General features: G+C 48.8%; 1 protein-coding gene across 1 annotated transcript in view; it reads left to right on the top strand.

Moving 5' to 3' along the window:
* LOC109386388 (gamma-aminobutyric acid type B receptor subunit 2-like) overlaps positions 1-25,604 on the top strand; it is a 62,152-nt gene that overhangs the window by 29,241 nt on the left and 7,307 nt on the right. The window contains exon 3 of the mRNA XM_019649473.1: positions 13,881-13,982. Coding sequence (XP_019505018.1) covers positions 13,881-13,982 — 102 coding nt within the window. The remainder of the gene's footprint in view (positions 1-13,880; positions 13,983-25,604) is intronic.

A 25,604-nucleotide genomic window follows, 5' to 3' on the forward strand; every position in this document is an offset into this window, starting at 1 on the left:
CAACACAAGAAATTACACTAGTTAGGTTAGTGGATTGAGGATATGGATAGTTTTATCACTTGCCTCCTTTTTGCAGGCTTTCAGTGAAGTTCAGAAATTACTTACAGTTTAAAGTCTTTGAATCAAAAGGATGTAACTGGTCTGAGCTATTATGAGGGTCCTCCCACAAAAGAACCCCAAAGCAAGCAGCTGTGTTTCTCCCAGCTGTCCATGAGCTCTCAGCACAGGAGAAGTTTTCATCTAAGGACTTAGGGGCAAAGTATTGGTTTGAGGTGAGCATTGCTTAGGTCAGGTTTCCAGGAAAGGGACTCCGAGACTTGCAGGTGGCTTGGGCAGGAATGCCCACAGGAAGGAGTGAGGTGGAGGGAGAAGGTGACACAAAATGAAGTTGCAGCAGAGGCCTCAGCTGAGCCCATGGAGAGGCTGGCGCTGGGATGGCCCTTTAGAGATGTCTCAAACCGAGGCAAGAAGGCTGGGCCAGTCACTGGGTTTGGGCTGCCATGGTGAGGGGTGTGACCTTGAATGAGGCTGCTCTCTTTAGTCAAGGGCAAATCCAGGAGACACCCAGCTGTGAGCTGTCAGTAGCCAACACTCTGAGCAGCTGGGAGAATGGAAGTTTCTCGCAGTGTACCATAGTATCCATTACAGGGCCCTTGAGAACAAGGGAGTTTAGGCGAAAGGGCCAATCAGACTGGGATGTCACTTGGCCAGTGGTCCCCAGATCTGGCTGTGTAACTGGACCCAAGAGTGCTTTATACAGGTTCCTGGTCTCCCTCTCCCTCCTCTCATACCAGAGTCAGAATCTCTCAGTTGGGGCCCAGGAATCTGAATTCTACAAAGCTCCCAGGGAGATGCCATATGCAAGCAGGCCTGGGAGCCACAGCTCTTGAAAACTCTGAACCCAAGAGTGCTTGATGTCAGGGAGATTTCCAGTTCTGTGTCGTGTTTGCTGAGTGGCTGCTCTGTGCCGGGCTCTGTGCTGGCACTGGAACACCAAGGAACCAGGCTGGGTACTACCCTTGAGCAGCTCCCGTCCTGTGGGATTTGGGAAAGGTCCTGGCCGGGCTGCCGCTGCTGGCTCTTTGGGGGGTACCTATTCTGTTGCTGCTGTGAGAGACATGGCTTTGGGAAGCAGCAGCCTGAGAGGCAGGAAACTGGGGTTGAATCCAGCTCTGCCCCTAGACAGCTGTGTGTTTTGGGGCAAGTTCCTGCCCTTCTTGGGACCTTAGTTTCCCCCACTGTCCAGTGGGGCTGGTAGGTTGGTGGGTGCAGCCCAGGTGTGATATTCTGAGCTCAGCCCCACTATCAGGCATGTGGGGAGTGGGCCTGAGAATGGCAGCGCCAACTCTGCCTGCTGGACAGAGGGCTGCATTCGCAGTGACCTGGAAGCCAGGCGCTGCAGTGCGTCTCAGGCACCTGCCAGCCTCCTCTTTGTTGTCACCTTCTGATCCTGCTGCCCTGCCCCCGGATGTGCCCAGCTCTGCCTTCGTCTCTCTCCCAGATGTCCTGATTGCTTGGTTTGTGTGCCATAGGGACACGTGGAGAAGCCCCAACACCGTCCCAATGCTCCAGGCCTCGCAGTCTGAGCGAGGCACTCCAGTGAATGAGCCCCTCTTGGGTCCTGTCACTGCCGGAACCCACCCATGGGATCAGTGCTGCCACTTAACCCCTTCCTTTCTTCTCCCTCTACTCAACCCTCCAGAATTCGGGAAGCAGAGAAACACGGGTTTGAATCTCGGCTCTCAGGTTTACTGACTGTAAGTCCTCGGGCAAAGTCAGTTAACCTTTCGGGTCCCTCACCTATAAAATGAGAGCAGTGTTGGCATGGGCTTCATCAGATGGTTGGGAGGATGCAGTTGACTCCAGAGTGACCCTGCCATGTCCCCTGCAGCCTGCTTGCTCCCTGAGGGGTTGGAGTGAGGGGGGGGGAGGAGGGGGAGGAAGAGAGGCGGGCTCTGGGGAACAGTTTGCACCCATGCCTTCACTCCCCACCCCCCACCCGCCGCCATACCCAAAGCTGCAGCCCTGGAGGAAGAAAGGAGTCAGCGTCAGGTTTCAGATCTTAGGGCCACAGGACACTGGGCAGAACACCAGAGTGGAGGACAGGGAACCCACTTGGGAACACAGAGCTGGAAAGGAAGCGGCGGGGAGAAGGGCAGTGTTGCCCCAGGGTCTCGGAGAGCTCCTTTAGTTCCACATGAAGTGAGAGATGGACACTAGGATCCAACTGCCTCTCCGTCTTCTCGAGCTACCCGAAGCTGTCCCGGTTCTGCAGGAGTGAGCGCATGTACCGCCTGGGCGGCCCCCAGCATCTGTGTCCTCATAGCTGGGGTACAGCTTCGAGACTCCGGGGCCTTCCTCAGGGTTCCAGAAGTCTCTTCTGCCCCTCCATCTAATGCTTGAATCCCTTCTACAGCAACCCCACCTCTGCCTGCACTCCTGCAGTGACGGGGAGCTCACGCCCACCCAGAAAGGCCCTTCCATCTTTGGATCACTCTTGTTGGAAAGTTCTGCCTCTGAGGGAGTCAAAACCTACTTCCTGGTGGCTTACCCCACTGGTCCTGGCCCTTCCCCTGAGACCCAGGTGCCACGCGGGTCCTCTAGTCTCGGTGACTGCTCCTGGGGATGTACAGGCTGGGTGTCTCACAGGCCTGCTTCCTGTCTGTGGCCCCCTGCCATCCCCTCAGCCATTCCTCGATTAGCAAGGAGCAGGGAAGGGGCTTGGAAAGCCAGGGAGTGATTTTGTCTTCTGCTTTCTTTAGTGCTCTCAGGTGTGATCTCTCTAATAACCCTTCTCTATTTTGGTGTCACAGGCGCACTTTGCATCTTGTTGATTTCCTATAGAGATTTGTATTCATCGTCTTAACTGGATAATATTCCTGTTTTATTAATATCCAAGTATTTCTGTAAATATTGGTTTGGTCCCATGAGCCTGCGGCAATTAGAGCAACAGGCACTTTGTCACAGGAAAGGAATGAGGTTCTGATGGCTAATTTAATTCCCCCACAGCTCAGTGTAACCTGACTTCACTGACTGCCAGCAGTGCAGTGAGCTCCTTGGAAAATGGGAGACAAAGAAAAGGCTACTGACTGGAGGATCCAAAGCGGGGTGGCTGTGCGTTATCCAGGAAGGGGCGTGGGCCTCGTCCCACCCCCTCAGGCAGCCCCTGCGCTAGGCTCCGGGGGTCCCAGATGGAGGGTGTATGGACTCTCGGGACAGTCCCTGGTTGGCCAGGGAGTGGCCTTGAGCCCAGGACTGTGGAGTTCAGAGGCGGTGTCATCACTAGCTTGGGAATAAGAGAAGACTTCCTGTACAAGGCGATGTTTGAGGGTGCGTGGGATCTCAAGGTCAAAGCTGGTTGTATGAGTTTCGTATTCTGCTGTAACAACTCTCACAAACTTAGTGGCTTTAAATAGCACAGATTTATTGTTTTACAGTACTAGACCTCAGAAGTTCAAAATCAGTCTCACCCAGCCATAGGTAAGGTGTCTACAGGACTGGTTCCTCCTGGAGGCTAGGGGAGAATCTGGGACCCTGTCTCTTCCAGCATCCAGAGGCTGCCTGCAGTGCTTGGCTCTCGGCTTCATCCTCATCTTCAAAGCCAGCAGCGTGGCCTCTTCACACAAATCTCCCTCTGTTCCTGCTTCTGTTGTCACATCTACTCGCACTCTGACTCTCCTACCTCCCTTTTTGCCCTATAGAGGCCCCTGTGGTTACACTGGGTCTCCCAGATAATCCAAGACGGCCTCCCCATCTCAAGACCCGTCACTTAATCCCAGCTGCAGAGTCCCCTTTGCCATGTAAGGTAATGCATTCCAGGGATGAGAGAGTGGACATCTTTTTGGCGGGGGAGTATTATTCTGTCTGTCCCACTTAAGATTCTGCAGAATTTCTAAAACTGTGAAAGGCTGGCTGATGGGAAGAGGTATTAGTGAGCCAGAGAGTCCTGGTTCCCTTGAATCATCCGTCTGTCCCCCATGCAGGTAGATCCAGGGCATGTTCCTGCCCGGCAGTGTAGTTCTGGGAGTTGGCCCCTGAGGAGTAAGTGCTGGGCCAGGGAAGAGGGGACTGTGGCCTGCAGGCTCTTCCGTCTCCCTTTGGAGGACCGCCATAATGGGGTGATGGTGGTGAGGGCTGCACGGAAGGATGGAGATGTCTTGGGTGGGTCCTGCATGTGGGGTCCTGTCTGTCTCTGTCCAGCTCTGCATGTTTAGGTCTCTGTTCAAAGCCACCATGTGGACTGACTGGACAGTCACAAGCAGGTGGGACTGTCATGAGGGATTGATGTGAGTGGCTGGACAGAGCTCAGATCACAGGTCCCCTGTGCCAGGGTGAGGAAGCAGAGGACTGTCCTCAGGGAACTGCACCCGTCCTCAGGCCCTCAGGATGCCCACAGCGTGCCCCAGCACTGTCCCTAGGGCCAATCCCTGCATCAGCAGGCCATGTCTTCAGGCTGAGGCATGCAGCCCAACCCCTGTGCACTTGCCTCATTCCTGCAAGACCAGCTCAGGACTCAGCATGAATACTTCTGGGCTCAGAATATCTCTGCGAGCCAGCTCACAGTCAGCATCCAGGACTTCTGAACCCTCCACTGAGACCTATGAGGCCGGGGGCCCCATCTGGGCCCCTGCATGTCATGACACTGCCACTGTGGCCCTTCACTTGTTTTCCTGCACTTGGTAAAACTTGGGAAGTGAGAAAAGCCACAGATAAGCTGCTGGACAAGTGTCTGCCAAGTAGCAGGAAGCTAGGGTTCCCTTAAGGAAGCGTCACCTGTGATGTTCGGTGTGGACAGGACAGGAAGCCCGGGCTTCTCTGTGGGATCCTGGTTTGGACCAGCTGCAGCCAGGTCTCAAAGGACCCACGTGTATTTCTTTCTTGGGGCTTCCGTAACAAATCACCACAAACTGGGTGGCTTAAAGCAACAGGAATTCATTCTCTTACAGTTCTAGGGGCCAGAGGTTTGGAATCAAGGTGACAGCAGGGCCGTGCTCCCTCTAAAGCAGCGGTTCTCAACCTGTGGGTTGCGACCCCTTTGGGGGTCGAATGACCCTTTCACAGGGGTCGCCTAAGACCATTGGAAAACAAAAATGTTTATATTACGATTAATAACAGTAGCAAAATTATAGTTATAGAGTAGCAACGAAAATAATTTTACAGTTGGGGGTCACCACCACATGAGGAACTGTATTAAGGGGTCGTGGCATTAGGAAGGTTGAGAACCGCTGCTCTAAAGGTTCCAGGGGAGAATGTTTCCATGCCTCTTCCAGCTCTGGTGGCTCCAGGGATTCCTCGGCTTGGAGCCGCATCACTCCAATCTCTGCCTCTGTCTTCCCATGGTTTTCTCCCTCCGGTCTCTGTATCCCAAATCTTCTTCTTTCTTTCTCTTATAAGGACACTTATTATTGGATTTAGGGTCCACCCAGGTAATCAGAATGATCTCATCTCAAGATCCTTAAATTCAGAACATCTGCAAAAACCCTTTTTCCAAATAAGGTCATGTTCACAGATTCTGATGGTTAGGACTTCGACGTATGTTTTTGGGGGTCACCATTCAACCTGCTGGCTCTGCAGTGTGAATGTGCAGGTATTACACACACGTGCGGTCCTCAGATGGACACAGCTGCACATATACCCACAGGTACTGCCCGTATGCAAGTATCAAGTATGTGCAATGGGTCTTACACGTGTTCATTTATACTTGCTCTTTTAAAAACATTTCACTTACATTAACTTCGATTATAGGTTATTAGGCGCTAAGTTATTTGTAGAAATCTGAAAACTAGATGGCTCCATTCATCAAAAGGAAGTTTCTTCAATGAAAGCTCATCAGGTTCGGAAAGGTGGAAGTATAATCACACAGCTGTTTCTACAGGAATTTAAATGCATGCCCCAAATCTTTGGAAACCTTCAGAACTTGCAGAGGGCTGCTTCAATAACTTTAAAATTCAAAAGGGCAAAGAATGAGGTGAGGTGGAGTTCTGAAACACTTGTTCTCCTGGAACTGCAGACATCGGCGGTGAAAGAATCCCCTCTCAAGCATCCTGACCAGATTCTACTTACACACTTCTGATGACAGAGAGCTCACTACCCACCCAAGCAGCCTTCTCCATCACTGGAAAGTTCTTTTTGGCTTTGGGCCAGAGTCTGCTTTCCTGAACCACCTACCTGTTGTTCCCTCTCTGCCACAGAAGTCCCCAGAACTAGGCGCCCTTTCTTCCACAAAGTTCTTCCACGTTTGAAGTTGGCCATCACTTCCTGCCATTGCTACTCTTCGCCAGGCTAATTTTTTAATTACCTTAAATTAATGGCAGATCCTGGGGAGCTCCAGTCCCAGCAAAAGTGACCTGAATTGTTCAAAGATTTGAGTGTTTCAAATGCCTGTTTATCCTAATTAGCATTTAACAACAGTGGTGTCCTCTGCCTCTTAATGAGCCACGTTTTAACATGTTCCATATTTTAATGGATTTTACTTGAATGAACTGTGAAGACACATTTCATGAATGAAGAGAAGTAAATCTATAATTATACGCTTTCGTCAGGTAAGAGGAGTGACATTTCAGCACAATCCAGGGCTATATATAGCCAGAGCATTTGAATGACAAAGTAGGTTGCCTCAGCTTCCATAGGAGAGCTGGGAATTCGCTTTGCTCTCAAGTTCATTTTGTAACCTAATTAGAATGTTCCAAGAGTTGTAGAGTGCATGTGCTGCAGACCTGGTTCTCCCCGTCTTTTCCTGCATCTCTCCCTTTCTAGATGATTCCTCAGCTGGTGCAGTGGCCTTGTTTGGGAAGGTGTCTGGGGAACTGGCCACAGAAGTCAGGTGTCCTGGGGTCCCTGATGCTGCCCATGGCTTCCACTGTGCATTTCACTTGTTCCGTCAGAGCCTTCCCACCGGGGATGCGTGGTCAGAACCTGGTAACTTGTAGCTATAATAACACCCTGCCTCTCTCTTCTCCCTTTCTTATTTTCTCTCTCTCTCTTATGCCTTTTCCTCTCGTTTTCTTTTCTCCATTCTCCCTTCTGACATGGTCAGGCCCTGCTCCTGGTGCTGGGGGCCAGGAGCGAAGGATCTAGGGATTAAAGATAAGACGGAACTATTGGATGGGGCAGCAGAGAGCAGGGGAGGAGTCCCAGCTGCAAAGGAGGACCATGAGAGAGGGGTAGGTGACTTGGGGTGGGGAGTGGGGTACTTTCTGGCAGGCTGGCAACCCAGTGTGAGCCTGGCACTTCTTTTGCTTTTACCCCTAAAATTTGTGGTTCTCAACTTTAGCTGTGTGTTTGAATCACCTGGAGAGCTCTAAAAGTGCTAATACCTGGGTCCTACCCCAGAGATTCTAATTGGCTCAGGAAGCAGTCAGGGCATCAGTATTTTTTCAAAACACCCCGGGTGATTCTGATATGCAGCCCAGAAGTCTTCAGAAAGCGGCTGCAGCCCCAGTCAACATCTTGACTACAGCCTCATGAAAGACCCTGAGTCAGACTACACAGCTAAGTCGCTCCCACATTCCTGACCATGAAACTGTGAAAGACAACAAATGTTTCTTGTTTTAAACCATTAAGTTTTGGGATAATTTGTTACACAGCCACAGATGACTAATACAGGTTCTTAGTTACCCCAAATGTATCCCCAAGTGGGTCACTTCTTGCTACCCCCAGCACCATCTCCTTATCCAGCCTCCAGAATCTCTCACCTGGATAATTCTGTGGTCCCTTCACTGGCCTCCTGTTTCTCTCATGCCCCTGGCCCCTCAGTGACCCCCACAGCAGCCTGAGTCATCTTTTTAAAACATAGTTCTAATTGTGCCACCCCCTCCCTGGAACCTTCTAATGGCTTCCCCCTGTGCTTAGGCTCAAGGCCAGAACCTCACTTGTGAATCAGGAGGCCCTCGTGTCTGCCCCCGCCGCCTTTTCTTTCTCATCTCATGCCAGCCCCCCGCCCCCTCCCTGACCTACCCTCTCTTGCAGCCCAGGCCAGCTCTTCCAGTGTCCCCACTGGCTCCCTCCCACCGTAGGACCCTCGCACACCCTGTTCCTCAGCCTGAAACCTTTCTCCCTGCTCTGATTCCTGGCCTAGGTCTGACTTCTCCATGGCAGCTTCTCCCAGAAACATGCCCCTGAACTTGAGCACCTTTGTCTTGGTAGATACCAACGTGGTCATCTGATTAATGCCTCTCAACCCTACCAGAGAGAGACCAGGACAGTGAATGGTTTTGCTCATCACCAGAGTCCCAGTACTACCTCCCATGGTGCCTGGAACAAAAGAAATGTCAATATCATGAATGAATGAATGAATGAATGAATGAATGAATGAGAGAAAGAGACTGGCAAGAACAAACAGGGCCCCATTCTGGACTGACCAGGCACTAGGTAGCTGTTCAGAAACAAACTCAAGCCCAGTGTCCAGGCAGTGACGGAGCATGCCATGGAATTGCAGCACTGGGCATGCAGCAGGGGGCCAGGCTGAGGGCCTGAGGCCTGAGACGTTTGCCGGAGCGACAGGGTAAACCCTGGGCTCCTGACCTCAGGCTCTTTCTATTGCCTTGCTGGAGGACAGGGGTGTCCAGGACTACAGTGAGGGATCTATATGGCCAGGGAGTTAGTTGGCCTTACCTGTGGGACAGGAACCTGGCAGGACATGCAGACATGGTCCTGGGACCCTGAAGCAGGGACAGCGTGGGTGTAGAGAATGATCCACAGAGCAGTTATTCAGAGTGGGGCTCGTGATGCAGTTTTCTTATAAGCCCAATCATTGAGGGATTTCCAGAGAGAAGGCATGCCCAGCATCCTCTGGGCAGCCGATGTGTGTTTAGTGGAGAGATGCAGGCTTCAGAGCAGGGAGGGACCTTGCAAGAGGAGTGGCACTGTGGCCTGCTCAGGGTGGTGACAAGCCTCCCTGATGGAACAGGGTGGACCCACATTACACTTAACATGGGTCCAATGGACTGAGTTATATACTAAGCCAGAAAATTCTTCCAAATAGTCTGTTCCTTTCCCGGTTCCTTTAGCTTCCCACCTTTTCCCCTCATCTCCTTTTCCTCCTCCAACCTGCCCGCTTCTCCCCTGGCATCCCACAGGAAGGATAAAGCCCAGCTGTGTGTGCCCGATGCCTGCTGTGTGGATGGAGGCTGTGCGCTCAGTCAGCTGGAGGCGCAAGGCCATCGTGATGCCTTCATTGGAGTGACAAGTCCTTGTCACCCATTCCCCCACGGCCCCGTGAACCCGTGCAGACTCATAGGATCTGCCATTCGTATGGCTGCTCCGACCTGATGGCGTTTTCTCCCTGTTCACCCTAAGCAGGACTGTCCCCAGGGCTCTGGGCTTTCTTCCAGAACCACCGATTCTACCTGGCTCTTGACTTCTTTCAAAACATCGGGCTTCCCTAGAATTGAAAACTGAGTTCACTTGTTAAAATTCTTGGATTTGGATCTTCAATTCCCAATGCTGCACCAGGGGCCTGAGGAGTCATTGATGTCACCCCTTGTGACCTTTACACTCCTCAACCGCCATGTCCATGTCACCCCTGAAGGGTCCTTGGTTCCTGTCCTAGGCACACTTCTCTCCTCTGAGCCTGAACCACTTTGTCACTATCCCTGATAAATGCAACCAGAATTGAACTCAGTACCCCAAGTCTGGTGTGAGATGGACAGACCCAGAGGGTGGCTGTCCCCTCCTTCATTCTAGATGTGATACCTTTTTTGATGCGATTCCCAGTCCAACTCACTCTTTTGGTAATTGTCTTACTCAACTAACACATTCTGGTCTCCTAATCAAGGGGAAAAAATATTCAAGCCATTAAAAACATTTTTTCACACCATTACCAATGGTTTGCTTAAAATTTATCCTGCTTCCTTTAGGACAGTGGATCTCAAACTTGAGTGTGCAAACTGGAGGATGGATTAAAACATAGACTACTGGACCTCACCCCAGAAGGTCTGATTCTGTAGGTCTGGAGTGGGGCCCGAGGTTTTGCATTTCTGACAAGTTCCCAGTGATGCTGGTGTTACTGGTCCAGGGGCCACACTTCGAGAACCACTGCTTTAGGAACGTGCTTTCTGGTATGACTTCATATCCACAGTCCATACCAGCTATTGGGGGAAAAAAGTCAACAGCTCTTACCTCCACACCCATGCCAGATTCTTTATTCCTGGGGCTGTGGCCCACCTATGCCTCTCCGTGGTGCCAAATGATTTAGGCTCTTTGTAGATTTGCTCCGGTTGCCAGCGCCCGGATTTACTGCTCTGAAACAAGGAGAGTTCTTCCTCAGGCGACCTCAGCCCTGTGAGCTGGCCCCAAGCCCCTGGGCCTTGAAGGACTCAAGCCCTCTTGACACCCCTTCTAGCAGCACTGGGGGCCCTGCTCGTGGTCTCCCTTGCTCCCCTGGCAGTCCTGGCCCTCCCTTCCAGGTGATGGGGCAGCCTTCTTCTCTGTCCCCCTTCTGCCCATCAGCACTTATCTCTCTCCATTCCTCCCAGGATGGCCGAGGCCTTTCAGCAAATCAGGCCCCTGGCGGCTCCCTCCCTGGGCCCAATATGGAAATTAGGCCTCCAATGGGACCCCGACTATACTTAAATATATGTGTAGTGTGCGTATTTTATTTTCTTGGGAATTAAGGGTTACTCCTTTCTCAGAACATACGTCTGCTTTTATAATGGAGGTGAATAAAAACATAGGATTGACTTTGCAGAAATGCAGTTTATAGCAAACCACCAAAAGACATTGGCTCCATTGAACAAGAGATACCTGCAACTTCAAAAAGGAAAAAAAATGGTATGTTGGTTTGTTTTTGTTTTTTTTTCAAATTTACTTAGTACATCTCTGACCAGTGTATTGAATGATCCTTCCATCCACGTGTGAAGGTGTGGATTTTTTTTTCCTTGTGAGGAAGATCAATTACATTATTTCTTTTCAATGCTTTGGTTATTTTAAAATACCATTTACTACTGGTTTCCTCCATTTGCTTTCCCTTAAAAAGTCCATTAGAATAAATATTCGAGCTGAGCACAGACTTCTTGGTGCTGAAATTATGGGCAGTGGGTAGCTGATTGCACCGACCATCTTTTCTGAGCTGTGCTGGCTCATCAGGCCTCGGGAACCATCCACATCTGGCAGCTCCCAGAAGAACCAGCCTGCGAGCGTGCACAGCCCTGGACTGGGGGACACAGCGCAGTTTGCTCATGTGAGAAATCAGGGGCAGAATGAGATGACCTCTAGGGTGTTTTGGTTTTGTTTGTTTTGAGTTCTGACCATCTATAAGATATTTTATCTGCCATAATTATATACAGCTTTCAAGCACACACTTATATGAAGATAGATACCCCAAGCCACTGACCGCCTTGACTCCTTGCCTTATGACTGGAAATGATCCTTCCAGCTTTTAGGCGTTGTAAAGAACTTTCGAGTTTACCAAGCCATTCCACAGCTTCAGTGTTTTTGCTGGGCCCTGAAACAGCCTTGAAGGTTACATGCTGTATTGCCCCCATTTTAGAGGTGAAAAGACTGAGACTCAAGAGCCCAAGCAGTTTCCCAAAATCTGGGTGGCACGCATGTGGAGAGCGGGGCCCTGACAGTGCAGACCCAGCAGTGTGCGCATTGAGCTGTGTTGCCTTCCGATAGGGGCAAGGTGGCACGTTTTCTGTGTCTAATGATTGTTGTGGCTGCACAACACCCTCATGACACACAAAACAGATAAGGGAACACCCCCCCCCACCCCCCCGCTGCATCTAGAAAGAATTAGAGGCAGCAGAAATAAACTGTGATGGCCAAGTCAACTTGTTTTCATACAACTAGTTTCCAATCTTCCATTAAAATAGAAGTAAAAACTAAGGACGGACAAGCTTCACCCTGACTGTGGCAGTTTCATTCTTTGTACAAAACATTTATCACGGAGTATTTCAAGCATTCAGAAAAGCACAGAACAGCAAACACCCAAAGGCTTGCTACCCAAAATTAATTCATGTTCACCTTTTGCCCATATTTTTTTTAAAGAAATAAAGCACTGCAGTTCCCATTGAAGCCCCTTTGTTCCCCTACCGTGCTGGTGGTTTTCCAGTGACCATCCTGTGACATCCAGGGTCAAACTATTTAAAACATTCTGCTATGTACATTGGAAGAGTCCACCAATTGTTGAAACAACTGTGCTTTTCTTATCATGGTAAAATATACATAACATAAAATTTACCATTTTAACCATTTTTAAGTGTACAGTTCAGTGGCATTAAGTACATTCATATTGTCTAACCATCACCACTCTCCATATCCAGGATGTTTTCCTCATCCCAAGCAGAAACTCTGTACCCATTAAACAGTAACTGCATTGTTTCCTCTCACAGCCACTGCTCCCTGGAGCCCCTGCTCTACATTCTGTGTCTGTGAATTTGACTCCTCTAGGCACCTTATATAAGTAGAAACAAACAATGTTTTTCCTTGTGCATCTGGCTTATTTCACTTAGCATGTCTTCAAGGTTCATTCATGGAGTAGCATATATCAAAATTTCATTCTTTTTTAAGGATGAATAATATTCTGTTGTATGTATAAACTATAATTTGTTTATCCATTCATCCGTGGATGGACACTTGGGTTGCTTCCAGCTTTTGGCTACTGTGCATAGTGCTGCTATGAACATGGGTATGCAAATTTCTCTTTGAGTACCTGCTTTCAGTTCTTTTGGGTATATATCCAGAAGTGGGATTGCTGGATCGTGTAGTAATTGTACATTTAACAGTGCACAAAGGTTTCAATTTCTGCATATCCTCATCAGCACCTGCTGTTTTCTCTTCACACCTAGTAGGTGTGAACAAGAACTGCTTTTAAGGATCATCTTCTCTTCAGGAGGAAGAAACTGAAGCCCTGAGAGGGTCAGGGTCACACAGAGAGGCCATGGTCACAGACAAGTCAGTGACAGAGCAGTACCTGGAACCTAGGTCCCACAACCTTCACCCAGTTCTTTCTACTAAAACACACAATCCACTTTCCATTACTTTATGTCAGCGAGTGCACACCCATAACCATGGCCCCGATACAGACTTCATATTTACTTGTTTTGGCCCTTACTTTCTTTTAATTCAAAATGGCATCGACATTTTAGAATGTGGGGGATCTTATATTTTAAAAATTTAGGCTTCCAGTTTCAGCCCCCCAAATCAGAAGGTCTTGTAACTCTGGACCACCATTCTGGCATAGCATGATTGGGGCCGAACGACAACCGCCATTTTTAGAGGAGGCCTGTGGTCAGCAGTTTGCCACAGTCCTCACCACTCACTAATGTATTCCACACAGGCTGTTTCACTGCTGGTTGGTCCGGATTCACACTGGAGTTTTCAGCCCTCTGCTTTCCAAGCACATAGATGTTAGTCATTCTGTGTTTCAGCAGACACGTAGTTATGCTTGACATCACAGGCTGGTTGCATAACCCCTTACTCTGTCCTCTACTCTGCATTGTCTGTCTGAATGCCGTGGCTGTTTCTTCACCCTAGAAGTGAAGTAATATTGCAAATAAAGATTGCAAAATATAAATACTGTCAAGATACACTGGACTAGTCTGATGTGAAGACAGTGTAGGCTGTGGAGAACCACCACCGTGCAAGCCCAGAGGCCTGGATGCTTATCTTGATTCTTCCAGGAAATTCCTGATCAACTTGAGCAAGCCCCTTCCGTCTGGCCGCCTAAAACCTGTGTGTGAAGGGCAGGATGGGTCTGGGCTATCTCTAAGACCCCACGGGGCCCTCTGGTTTATACAATGAAGATAAAAGCCACTCCTTTCCCATGTTGGCGGAGAAAGTCGCCTCACCCATTTCCGTCGCTTTCCCAGGATACTCTCTGCACCGGCCCTTTCTATGGCCACCAGCATATCCACCCTCTGCTTTCTCTCTGCTGACAGGTGAGGAACGACCTGACCGGGGTTCTGTATGGTGAGGACATCGAGATTTCGGACACGGAGAGCTTCTCCAATGATCCTTGCACCAGTGTCAAGAAGCTTAAGGTAGGTGCAGCTGCCCACAGCCTGGAGGACAGGCCGACGCCATGCTCCTGGGGTTCCCCGCACCCCTTGACTATGAAAAACCCTCAATTTTGAGCTGTTTCATTTCATCCTTGGCTTCTCAGACGTGGGGAGAAGCTCCCAGGAGCTGGCTTCCCTTGGCTTTCCTCTTGCTTATTGTCCAGCACTGGCCAAAGGTTTGGGTGCCAGGTGCACAGGCATGGAGAGCTCACTCAGTGATGTTACATCTGTCAACCCAGTCTGAGGGCAAGCAGGGCACAAATTAGCATCATCTCTGTTGCAAAGAGGCTCAGAGAGAGGAATTGTTGGGCTCAAAACCACAGCAGGGAAGTACTGTTGTTGGAAGTAAAGCCCAGGCTCCCGACCCCCTCCAGGGACACTCACTCTAGGAACAGAAAGGACCAATAGAAGTCGGCCCAGTTGTGAGTAGTTCCTGTCACGTGTCTGTTCATTATGCAAGCTCTCAAACACCTTGTTGGTGCCAGACCCTCCTCTTCTGGGCTCACAGACACCATTAGGCCTGCTCTTGTCCTCAGGTCCCTTGCAGCTGGTGAGGAAGGCAGATACCTCTCACGGGAATCAGGAACTACAGGGTCTGAGAACCAGTGAGGAAGCGACTCACCCTGCCCTGGGAGAGGGTTCAGACAAAGGGCAGCATTTGAGCCTGGCCATGGAGGACGAGCAGGATGGGGACCTGTAGGAGCCCAGCCAGGAAGAGGGGTGAAGATCAGAAGGCAAGACAGTTGTGCTCACCACCCTTTGAGATCATAAGGAATCCCAGGAGGCTAGTGTATCAGGGATGGGACCAGGGGAGAGATGCTGAAGCTGGAAACAGTGTGGAGCCAGTTTCTATGAGCTGTGAATGCCACACTAAGAAGTCTGGTCTTTCATCCTGAGGCCAGTGGAAGCTACTAGGAGCTCGTCAGCAGACACAGACAGAGTTAAGCTGTCACCTTCTTCTTGCTCTCTCTTCCATTCCCTCATGCCCATGGTGAAAGTCATTGGTATGGAGTGACGTGTCCCTTCTGTTTGGGCAAGTCCCAGGTTACACTAGCCAGAGCAGGTGGCAGTTTAGAGCGCTTCCAAAGCTCGCAGTTGAGAGGTGTGGAGATCGAGGTCCAGAGATGGAGAGCAAGGGAAGCAGAGCACCAGTTGTGTGTCACCTACTTGGGAACAGAAACCACACCTGCATATGACATTTTAACTCTGAGAGCCTCTGCAGATGAGGAAACAGTAGGGAGGCAGGGCCTGCTGGCAGCCCAGGTAGCTGGGGCCAGATCTGCCCAAGCTCGTCCCCAGCAGGCTGGGTGGTCTGAAGGTTGAGTCAGGCTGTGTAGGGGCTGGAGGACCCAAGGGGTGGAATGCCTGCTCTGCAGGGAGCACCTGGAGTGGAGGGGTGGGGGACCTCGTGCTGAGCTGACATTCTCCTGCCACATGCAGTGTTTCCCCAGGGTGGGCACTTGAAATAGCTTCCTGTGCCTCAGAGGCCCTGCAGAGTTCTGCAGGCTTTAAAGTTTAAAGAGCCTTTGTGTGTGGAGCAGAAGCACTAGTTGAAAGTCTACAAGAAACTGGAGATGGAACTGGGTGCTCTGCTCATCAACCAGCTCCAACAGAAGCGTGAGTGATATTAACAACGATGAAAACAGAAACCTGTCTTTCCAGTGCACTGACCAGGGAGCTAGGCCCCTGTGCCGAGCCCTTGACCTTCACTCTTTCAGTTAGTCCTCCCCAGAGCCCTTGCGCAGAGGGAATTTTGTATCCCCATTTCACAAATGGGGAACTTGAGGCTCAAAAAAGTTAAGGAACTCACCCCCAAGTCACTCAGCTGGAAAGCAGTGGGTTGGACTTCACACCTAGATCTGGGCGACACCAGGGCCCAGCTTTCTCCCCCCGGCCCCGCGCAGCTGCGGTTTTGAGAAAGGATTCCAAGGTCACATAAGCCTGGGAGAGCAGGGCCAAGGACAGCATGCTCGGTCTGCTGGCAGAGGGCTCCTTCTGAGTGGAGCACCCATCTCCCAGAACCTACATGGCTCCTTCTTGTGCCTCTTTGCTGAATGGTCCCCTTTTCCCAGACATTTCTCTTTCCTGAAGGCGTCCTTTAAAATGTAATCCCTGTCCCTCCCACGCCCACGTCCTCCTTCTGCTCATTTCTTTTCCTGTCTCACTGATGGACCTCTGTATTCATTTCCTGGAGCTGCCAAAACAAAGTACCACAAACTGGACAACTTAAAACAGCAGAGGTTTATTCTCTCACAGTCGGGAGGTTAGAAGTCCAAGGTCCAGATGTGGGCTCTAGAAGGCTCTGGAGCTCTTACATGCCTTTGTCTTAGCTTCTGGTGTCACCGGCAATCTTGGGCGTTCCTTGGCTTGCAATCTCTGCCTTAGATGGCATTTTCCCCCTTTCTCTTCACATGGTTTTATTAGGACACTAGTCACATAGTCACATTGGTTTAAGAGCCGAGCCTACTCTCGTATGACTTCATCTTAGCTAATTACATCTGCAATGACCCTGTTTTCAAATGAGGTCACATTCTGAGGTGTTAGGGGTTAAAATTTAAACATGTTTTGGGGGGACACAATTCAACCCATAACATCTGACCTGCTCCCCCTTTTACCTAGTTGCTTCATTGTCTCCCACAACTAGGATTTCTGTTTGTGGAGCATTTCTGTCTATCATGATCACTCTTTTATTCCCTAATCACCCAGAACCAAACCTAATTTACTCAAAGCTTTGTTGAGTGTGTGTAAGTAAAACACCAACTCTGGACAGACAAAGCCAACAGAGGACACAGGAGAAAATACTCAAGCACAAGGAAAAGTAACTTCTGAAAAGCTCAGAGAAAAACCAGATCTCTGGTCTACTGTGGGATAAGATAGAGAAGGAGGTACAGAGGACAAGCAAGAAAACTAAACGCAAACAGCAGAATAAAAATCTCCTTTGAGGGTCATAAAGAGCCGAGTTAATGCCAAGGAAAATAAAAATCAATAATATGGAGGACAAACTTGAGATGCTTTCCCTGAATTCAGAGGAAAAAGAGATCCATCCAATGTGAAGAAAGATAACAGGTACGGATGCTGAGATGGGAGATCCTAAGGTAAAATCAGGACTAATGAAACAGAACCAAAATAAAAAACAAAACAGGTACCCCAGTATCTGCACGCACACCTAGTACCCAGATGTTGGTTTCTAATACCATTTTCTGTGAAAAGGAACCAAGAGTCCCTTGGAGCAGTGACTAATTCTAGGGCTGGGACAGGAAATAGACAAGATGATCCTGGAATATCCTGTCATGCCAGAAAGGAAGGAAGTGCTCAGAACAACACCACCACTCACTGATGGGATGGGTTGGAGGAGTACAGCAGCCACCTGAAAGAGCTGGGGCATTTGGGCAATAAAATAACAGTAGTATTGGATTATAACCCAAAGTATAAAATGATACCCATGAGTCCATACTGATATGAATAATTGAATAAATAAATGGGAGAGAATAGACAAATCTCCTATGCTGAAGAATTCCAAAAAATGTATGTAAATATTTCATACTCAAGGAGGTGGAGCAGAACTACCCACTTGTTAAGTGACTTCCTTCCAAAGAGTACAGTGTGAAAGGAGAGGCGGATAGTTCTACAATGGAAAACCTGACAAACTCTACCTCAGCCAGGTGATCAAGGTCAACATCAACAGTGGTAAGTCCTGTGGATAGGATGTACCCTTGAAATGATGTGATGAGAAGAGTGCTTTACCTCTGTAGTCTTCCCCCAGCCTAGCCATGAGAAAAACATCAGGCAAATTCTAGTAGAAGGCTATTCTACAAAATACCTGATGAATACTCCTCAAAACTGTCTTCAAAAATAAGGAATACCTAAGTCAAAAGGAGCCTATGGAAACATGACAATAAATCTAATGTGCCATCCTGGATGAGATTCAGGAATAGAAAAAGGACATTAGAGAAAAAAAGCTAAGGAAATTTGAATAAAGTGTGGGCTTTAGCTAATAACAATGAATCAATATTGACTCATCGATTATAATCAATGTACCACACTAACATAGGATGTTAATAATAGAAGAATCTGGGTGAGGGACTTATGAGAACTCTTTATACTGTCTTTGTGATTTTTCTGTAAATCTACAACTGTTCTCAAATACGAATTTTAATTTTTTAAATAGGAGACAAACTTAAGTGGGCTCAAGAGAGAACTGCTAGGTTGTACCATACAAAATTTGCAATCTTTAACCATGCTGTAGCTACAAAATCAACAATTTCATAAGGAAACGTGCAGATTGTATGTGCAGACTAGCTGGCCTTTGCACATCCCAGCAGAATTGGTATAAAGAGACTCATACTATGATACATTATGGCAAAAGTTTTGAAATAAAACATAAAGGAGAAAATCTACAAGTATGTAAGCCAGAAAAAAGCAAATTTCCCACAAATGCACAAAAACTAGGCCACCTCAACTCCTCTGCAGCATTTAATCCCAGAGACAGTGGAACCGCTGGGAGACCTTTTCCCATGCGTGATGTCCTAGCCATGTGCCCTTCTAGAAGTTAATCCTTGAAGTCCTATGTCAGCCCATCTAGAATGATGACAAACTTCATAGCCAAGGTCATGACAGCTGAGCAGGGACCACCGGAAACCATGGAAAGACAGCTAAGTCTAAATAATTGTTATAAAAGTGTATACAGATGCAAAAATTCATTTTGAAAGCAAACATACATATAATATAAAAATAGATACTGTAATAACAGTAATTGAGATATAAAAACCCAAATTCCATTAACAGAACCAAAGGAGTGGACCAGTAAAAATCAAAATGGGTGCAAAACTCCTGGTATAACATAGGAGAGGGACTCCAAAGAAAGCGTTTTGCTCATGAGTTTCATAATTAGAGAAATAGAAGCTAAAAAAAAAGGCTTAGAATAACTTAATGGCAAATATGCTATGATGCAAAAGGAAGCTTCTGAAACATGGAAGATAAAAGCAAAGAAAATCTAGTACATGTATTGAAAAACAGAAAGCAAATGTGAAAACCAGAGAACAAAAAATATAATTGCAAACCAAAATATAATCATCCTGACCATGAATTCAGATAGGTCAAATTTCCTGTTAAAAGGCAAAGACTTTCCGATTGTGCTGTGAGGAACTAGCTACAGCTATTTACAGCAGCCATAGTGACTCAGAAAGGTAAAAGGTCAAAGGTTGGGCAAAGGTACAATATAACCAGCAAATCAAAATATAGCAAGAATCCCAGTGTTCATATTAGAGCAAAGAGAATTCGAGGTTCAGTCATTAAGGAGAGTCATTTTCTGTAGATAAGGGTGCAATTCACCATGAGAATAACACACTCATGGACCATTATTGCTCTAAATTACATCTCACTGAAATGTATAAAGAAAAGCCTGTTAGAAATACAAAGGGGAATTGACAGAAACACAAAAGTATTTGGAGCTGTAACATCTCTCTCTGTCTCTNTCTCTCTCTCTCTCTCTCTCTCTCTCTCTCTCTCTCTCTCTCTCTCTCTCTCCCTCTCCCTCTCTCTCATCTCGGACAGATCACCCAAGCGAAAGTAAGCAAGAACATAGAAGAACTGAATAATGAAATTAATCAGGCTGATTTAGCAGCTACATATCAAAGTTCTTCTAAAGAAAGTCAGGAAACAAAACCATCTCTGTGTGATGAAGACCCCAGGCCTTCAGGCTCATTCGGGGCCTGTAACAGGGGCCTTTAATATTAACTGTTGCCAAGCAGTGGGGAGACCACCCTGTACAGGGGTCGCCCCCACGTATTTCCCTGGTGCTGCACTGAAAAGTGCTGTGCCCCAGGGTGGGGGGGGGGGAGGGGAAGAGCATCAGGCTCCAGACGTCCCCCTCTGTTCTCCTCAGTTGCTTTATCTGTCTTCTCCAGAGCAGCCCCCAACTCATCATTCAGGATTCAGATTACAGGACATTCAGGATTCAGATTACAGGAAAATCTCCCTAGTTTATAAATTAACTGATTAGCAACTTTAATTCTATCTACAAAGTTAATCCCCCCTTGCCATGTCACATAGCATATTCACAGGTTCCAGGGATTAGGACATGGACATCTTTGCGGAGCCATTATTCTGCCTGTCACTGGAAGACCACACAGGCCTTGAGGTGGACTGTTCCCAGCTTTGTTCCATGAGAGAGTCCTAGTGGGAATTTCACCCCCATCCCAGAGGCCAGGAACCCAGACTGTCTGCCCGAAACCGCCTGCAGTTCATACAAGCATTCTGAGGGGACACAAAGCTAGCATAAACATTGTGCGTCTTCACAGCAGGCTAGTTTTGCTCAGAGGCTTGGGAAGAAAAAGCATTATTTTTATCTTATGGTAAACATAGATATGGAATGTTAAATGTACATGAATTTTTTTAAATACAATCATAAACTTTAAAGGCGTTCCATGCTTTGCCAGTGGGCTGCCATGGGCTATTCCCTCTTCACTCCGTTCCTTGAGTATATGTCTCGTGCTCCTCTGCCCTTAGGGACATTTCTGGTGAGGGGAAAAAAAAGGCTAATTTTAGTTCAGTAAAAGAGAGCATTCATTCTAGGTGTGGAATCAGTCTGTTAGAGCCAGGAGGGACTTTGGGAAACATCTAGGCTGACCCTCTCAGGCTCACCCCAGGTCTCAAAGCCAGAGGGACCCCTTCACCAGTGTCCACTGCCCCAAGTCAGGTCACCGCCCAGCGCGCATCATGGCCAGCCTCTAACAGCTCAGTCGCCCAGGGGCTCGTAGCCCCTCATCCCTTTCTACAACATTATACAGGGTTTCGTTTGATTGTTTGTTAGCAGCCCAGTGGAGTAGATAGTGTGGCCTGTGGGGCTGGACCCCTGAAAAACCAGAAGGCTATGGAATGTGGGCCCAGACAAGAAGTATAGGTGGCACAAGATGCCAGATAACCCTGAGGTCAGTGTCAGGCTCAACCTTGACCTTCTAGCAGGACCCCACACTCCTGCCACAGGGAAGACAGGACAGGGTGGCCTTCTGTTTTCTTGCTCTTCCGAATGCCCACTAGCTATTGTAACGTCTCAGGATTATATGTGTCTCTCAGGTCCTCTCTCTTCGAAGTCGCAGGACTGTTCTCCATGAGTTGTTGCTGCAGACTGGATGCTGAGCTCCCGCAGCTCAGGCCCAGTGGGTTTGGCTTTCTCAGCCCGGGAGGCACTCTGTAGGGAGAGGGATCAAGCGTTCAAGTTCTCAGGCCAGACCCACCTGGAGACAAGGCAAGCACCGCTGCTTTCTACCTGTGTGATCTGCTGTCTTAGGTTTAACGCCGTAGAAACAGAGCCTGAGACGCTTGTGAAAGTGATTTACTAGGAGTGGGCTTAGGAGAAGGTGGGAGAAGCAGGGTGAGGCTAGAGAGGAGTGAGGGCAAACGCTGTCTTGGCGGAGACCCAGTTAGCCTGACCCCGCGGCGTCTCTGATGCACAGCCTGCCCTACAAAGCTGGTCCCACCTCTCAGCAAGGGGGCTGAAGTTTTCTACATGGGTGAGTCAGGCTGCTGCAAGGCATGGGGCTCTCCCGCATCCCCCACCCCACAACATGGCCTCCTGGGGCCAGGAAGCTCCCCTCAGCCGAAGGCAGTTCCCCAGAGAAGGGTATGAGCTGTTAGCAGTCCACCCTCACCACAGCTGGCAGAGCTGCACCAGCCCCCAGGAGGGGATCCGGCAGGACCGATGGTGTCTGCTGCATCTGGGAAACGTTTCTTAATTCTTTGGGCATCAGTTTGCTAGTGAAACTTTCCAGAGTGGGCATAATAATAGCAGCTACCTTCTAGGGTGGGGCTGATGTACCACTTAGCACAGCACCTAGAAAGAGCTCAGGAATTGTCATTTGTTTTGACTTTGCTGGGATTCCCCTGCAAAACGGGGGTTATACATTAGTTCTTTGAACTGAGTCATCCTTCTTAAGTGTCGTTCGTGTGTGCCTGTGTGATTTCATCTCTCTTTAAAGGTCCCAGAGACAAAGGGGTTCTGGGCAACAGATGAGGCGGGCCCAGGAAAAAGGAAAGGAAGTGCCCCCAGGGTTGGGCTGTGCACCCCTTCCTCGGGCCTCCCACCCACCCTGTGGATGTTTCCTTCCAGTTTTGCTCCTTCCCTGTGGGTGTGGCCTCTTAAGGTGTGAACATAGGTCTCCATTATGGTCTACAACCTTAGATCTAGCCATCTGAGAAGAAGTTGTCATTTGTCTGACCTCAGGCGGCCCTCTGCAAGATCAAGTGTCCGTGGAAGGGCCAGGATTTTTGAGACTCTGCCCTCCGCCACATTCAAGGTTCTCTGCAACCTCACAGCTCCATTCTGTCACTCTCATCTTCAGGGCTGTTCATGGCTCTCCTCCCCTACACACCCCCCATACTCCTTAAACTGTCCCCAACCCCTTTCAATCACAGAGGAGAGTGTGCTTATACCTCTGGCAGGGACATGGGGGCGTGGCCATACGCAAGGTGACTGTCAACATAAAATTTCTCTTTCCATTCTCTGGACTTTCAAGAAAAGATACAGGTTATGCAACATTAAAAAGCATGATTCTGGAACTTTTGTGAGAGTATGCACATGTTAAAAACTTATAAGATCTCCCAAATCCAAAACGTTTCCCTCTACCCCTAAATCTTCCAATAAATTGCTACTCCTGAAAGACGACCCAGGTGTATCGTGCTTTTCATACTCTCAGGACTTCCCCTCGTGCCCCGGGGATGCACATACTCGACTTTAAGAAGCCCTTCAGGCTCTCTGTACTGCCCTCCAGGCCCCCACTAAGGATCCCAGTCCACTCGCATCTCCCTTTGTCCTCCCCCTGATCCCGGGATTCCAGGCTCCAGCTGTACTGGGTGCTGGCTCATCTCTTCCCTCCCAGACTTTGTAGCATTTTGCCCTTTCTTACTCACCATTTAGAACCAGAATGGGTGTGAACAGCTCCCTGCATCAGGCACAGCCTGGATCTGGATAGGATCTTTCTCCAGGGCCCTCTAATGGTTGGGGGGACCAAGATGAGAATACTGGTTCTGGGGTGCTGTGCAATCTTAGGGAAAGCCGTTAGCCTCTCTGGGAAGGGGTTGACTAGATCAGTGATCCCTTGGGCCCCATACAGTCCTAACAGTCTGGGAACATTGGCCAAGTGGACCATGCAAGTTGGCTGGCAAGGCAACAAAGACACTAAATGGTCCACAAATGGCAGAGCTGGTTATTTATCTGTGAGCAGGTGGTCAGGTGGTCAGCCATGAAGATATGAGTCCCATGGTCCATTCAAGAAATGGACATGGTGAACCTAGTCAGTGCCTAGATGCTAGGCTAGCAGGACGTTAGTGCAGTGATGATACCAGCTACTGAATAAACAGTGTGGGCCAGGCCTTGTGTTTGGTGCTTCACACAGCAGTCATTCACTTGATCATTCGTTCAATACCTATTAACTGATATATGTGCTATGCCCTGTGCTGAGAGATGGGGACCCAGAGGTGAATCAAGTTACCCTCGGTCCAGTGGGGAAGAAAGACAACTAAGTGGACGTGTGCCATGATACAGGGAAGTACAGAGTGCTCTGGGCCCACAGAGGAACAAGCGGCCACCAAGCCTGATGGGACTGAGATGGCCTCTCAGAGTAGGGATGCCTGAGCTAAGGCATTAAGGGCAAGTAGCAATTATCCAGGCAGAATGAGTGCGATGGGAGGGAGGGACATTCTGGATGGATGAGCTTGCAGAAAGAAACGGGATGGAGTGAGAAAATGAATGCATGAATGAATGAATGAGTGAACAAATGAACGAACAAACGAATAGCAGGCCTGTTTAGAGAGCTGCATGTAATTCATTCTCGCTGCCATGGAGTAGGGAGGACTAATGAGAAATGACTGAGAAGTGCATAGGAGTCAGTTGGTAAAGAATCTTGAACGCTCCTCTGAGGAGCTCAGAGTTTGGTTTGTAAAGCTCAGGGAGCCATGAAAAGATTTTACATGGTTACATTTACATCTTGGAATGACCGCTTCATCCGCTCTGTGAAGACTGTGGTGGATGGGGCAGAACTAAAAGTAGGGTTCCAGCTGGGAGGGTGCATGGTCCACCAAGCAGGGAATGATGGTGGCATTACACCCAAGGCAGTGGGGCTGCAGGGACAGGGAGCATTTGGGGGTTCTGAGAAGGCAGTACCAACAGGCCCTGCTTATGGCTTGGATGAAGGAGAGGAGAGAATCTAAGGTGACTGCCAAGTTTCCCACCTGGGAGAGTGGGAGGTTGGTGACACCATTGTCAACACAGGAGGAGGAAGGGGCTTGTTGGGAAAGATGACGAGTTCAGCTTGGGACATGCTGAGCTGGAGGTGCCTGGGAGGATCTAAGCAGAGGTATACAGCGGGCAGCTGGAGAAAGTTCTGGGCTGGGGAGAGAGATTTTGGAGTCCACAGCACACAGAGGGGAGTTGTGGCTGGGGCCGTGAGTGAGATTGCCCGGGGAGAGTGATGAGGGAAGAACTGTGTGGATGGTTGGGATGGGATGGACAGAAAGATGAGGAACTGATTCTGAGCAGGAGTGACCAGGAGGTAGAGGTGACCAGGAGAAAGCATTATGGAAGCTAACAGGTGGGTTTCGTTATCATGAACCCTGCAGCCACCTGCAAGGCAGGTAGCATTATTCCTCTTTCAGAGATGAGGAAATTGAGGCTCCAGGAGAGTAAGACCCATGGTCACACAGCTGGTCAGTGGTAGACCTGGGGTTCGAACCGGGGTCTCTCTGACTACAAAATCTACTCTAGGTTTCTACTCTGTCATGTTTAATAACACAGGGCTTGGCACCAAGTTGTTCCATAAATGTTGGATGGATGGGTGGGTGGATGGATACTTTAGCAGCAAGAAACGCTACAAGATTTCAGCAAACAAGCAGAAAGGCCCTGGAGTGTGCCTGGGAGCATGTCCATAGAACAGAAGCAGCTTAAAACTTTTTATAGCATTGCAGACATGGTGATGACAAAGGCTTGCCTTCTTTCCACTGCTCTGTTAATGATCTTTTAAAGTCCTTTCAGAGCAAGGTTTATTTTTTTCTTCTTTCCATTCTTGCTTGCAAACGAAGGATGATTTTAGAATGCAAGCCTTTTTTATTTTGCTGAAGTACATGATGAGTAAAATGGCCTCCCAGTCAGCACTTTCCAATTTTGAAAGATACTAAAAACTGATCTTTAAAAGCATGTTTCTCTTCTTTATGCATCAAAGGGCCCTGAGGCCTGTTGGAGAGGACAAGATGAATGGTGGGGAGGTAACAAGGCTGAGCCTCACTGCAGAAAGCAGGAAGTGGTGAGGGTGGGGGACAGGCGGCAGGCCAGGGCCTAGCTGGTCCCTGGCGGCTGCCCAGCACTTCCTCCTTCAGCCTGTTCTCTATGGGCAGGGCCCAGCCTGGATCCCCGCCCCCTACAAGGCACCAAGGGCCCCTTACCCGGACCTGGGAGGGAGCCTCAGACAGACACTGAATAAATGTTTGTTGAATGAATAAATGAGTCACAGGAGTGCCTGTAAACACACACCTATCAACCACATTGAGATACAAAGGTAATAAATAACCATTTATAGAACTTTTGGATATAGATTTTCCCTTAAAATAAGGATG

This window comes from Hipposideros armiger, unplaced genomic scaffold, assembly GCF_001890085.2.
Source record: "Hipposideros armiger isolate ML-2016 unplaced genomic scaffold, ASM189008v1 scaffold_133, whole genome shotgun sequence".
NCBI lineage: Eukaryota > Metazoa > Chordata > Mammalia > Chiroptera > Hipposideridae > Hipposideros > Hipposideros armiger.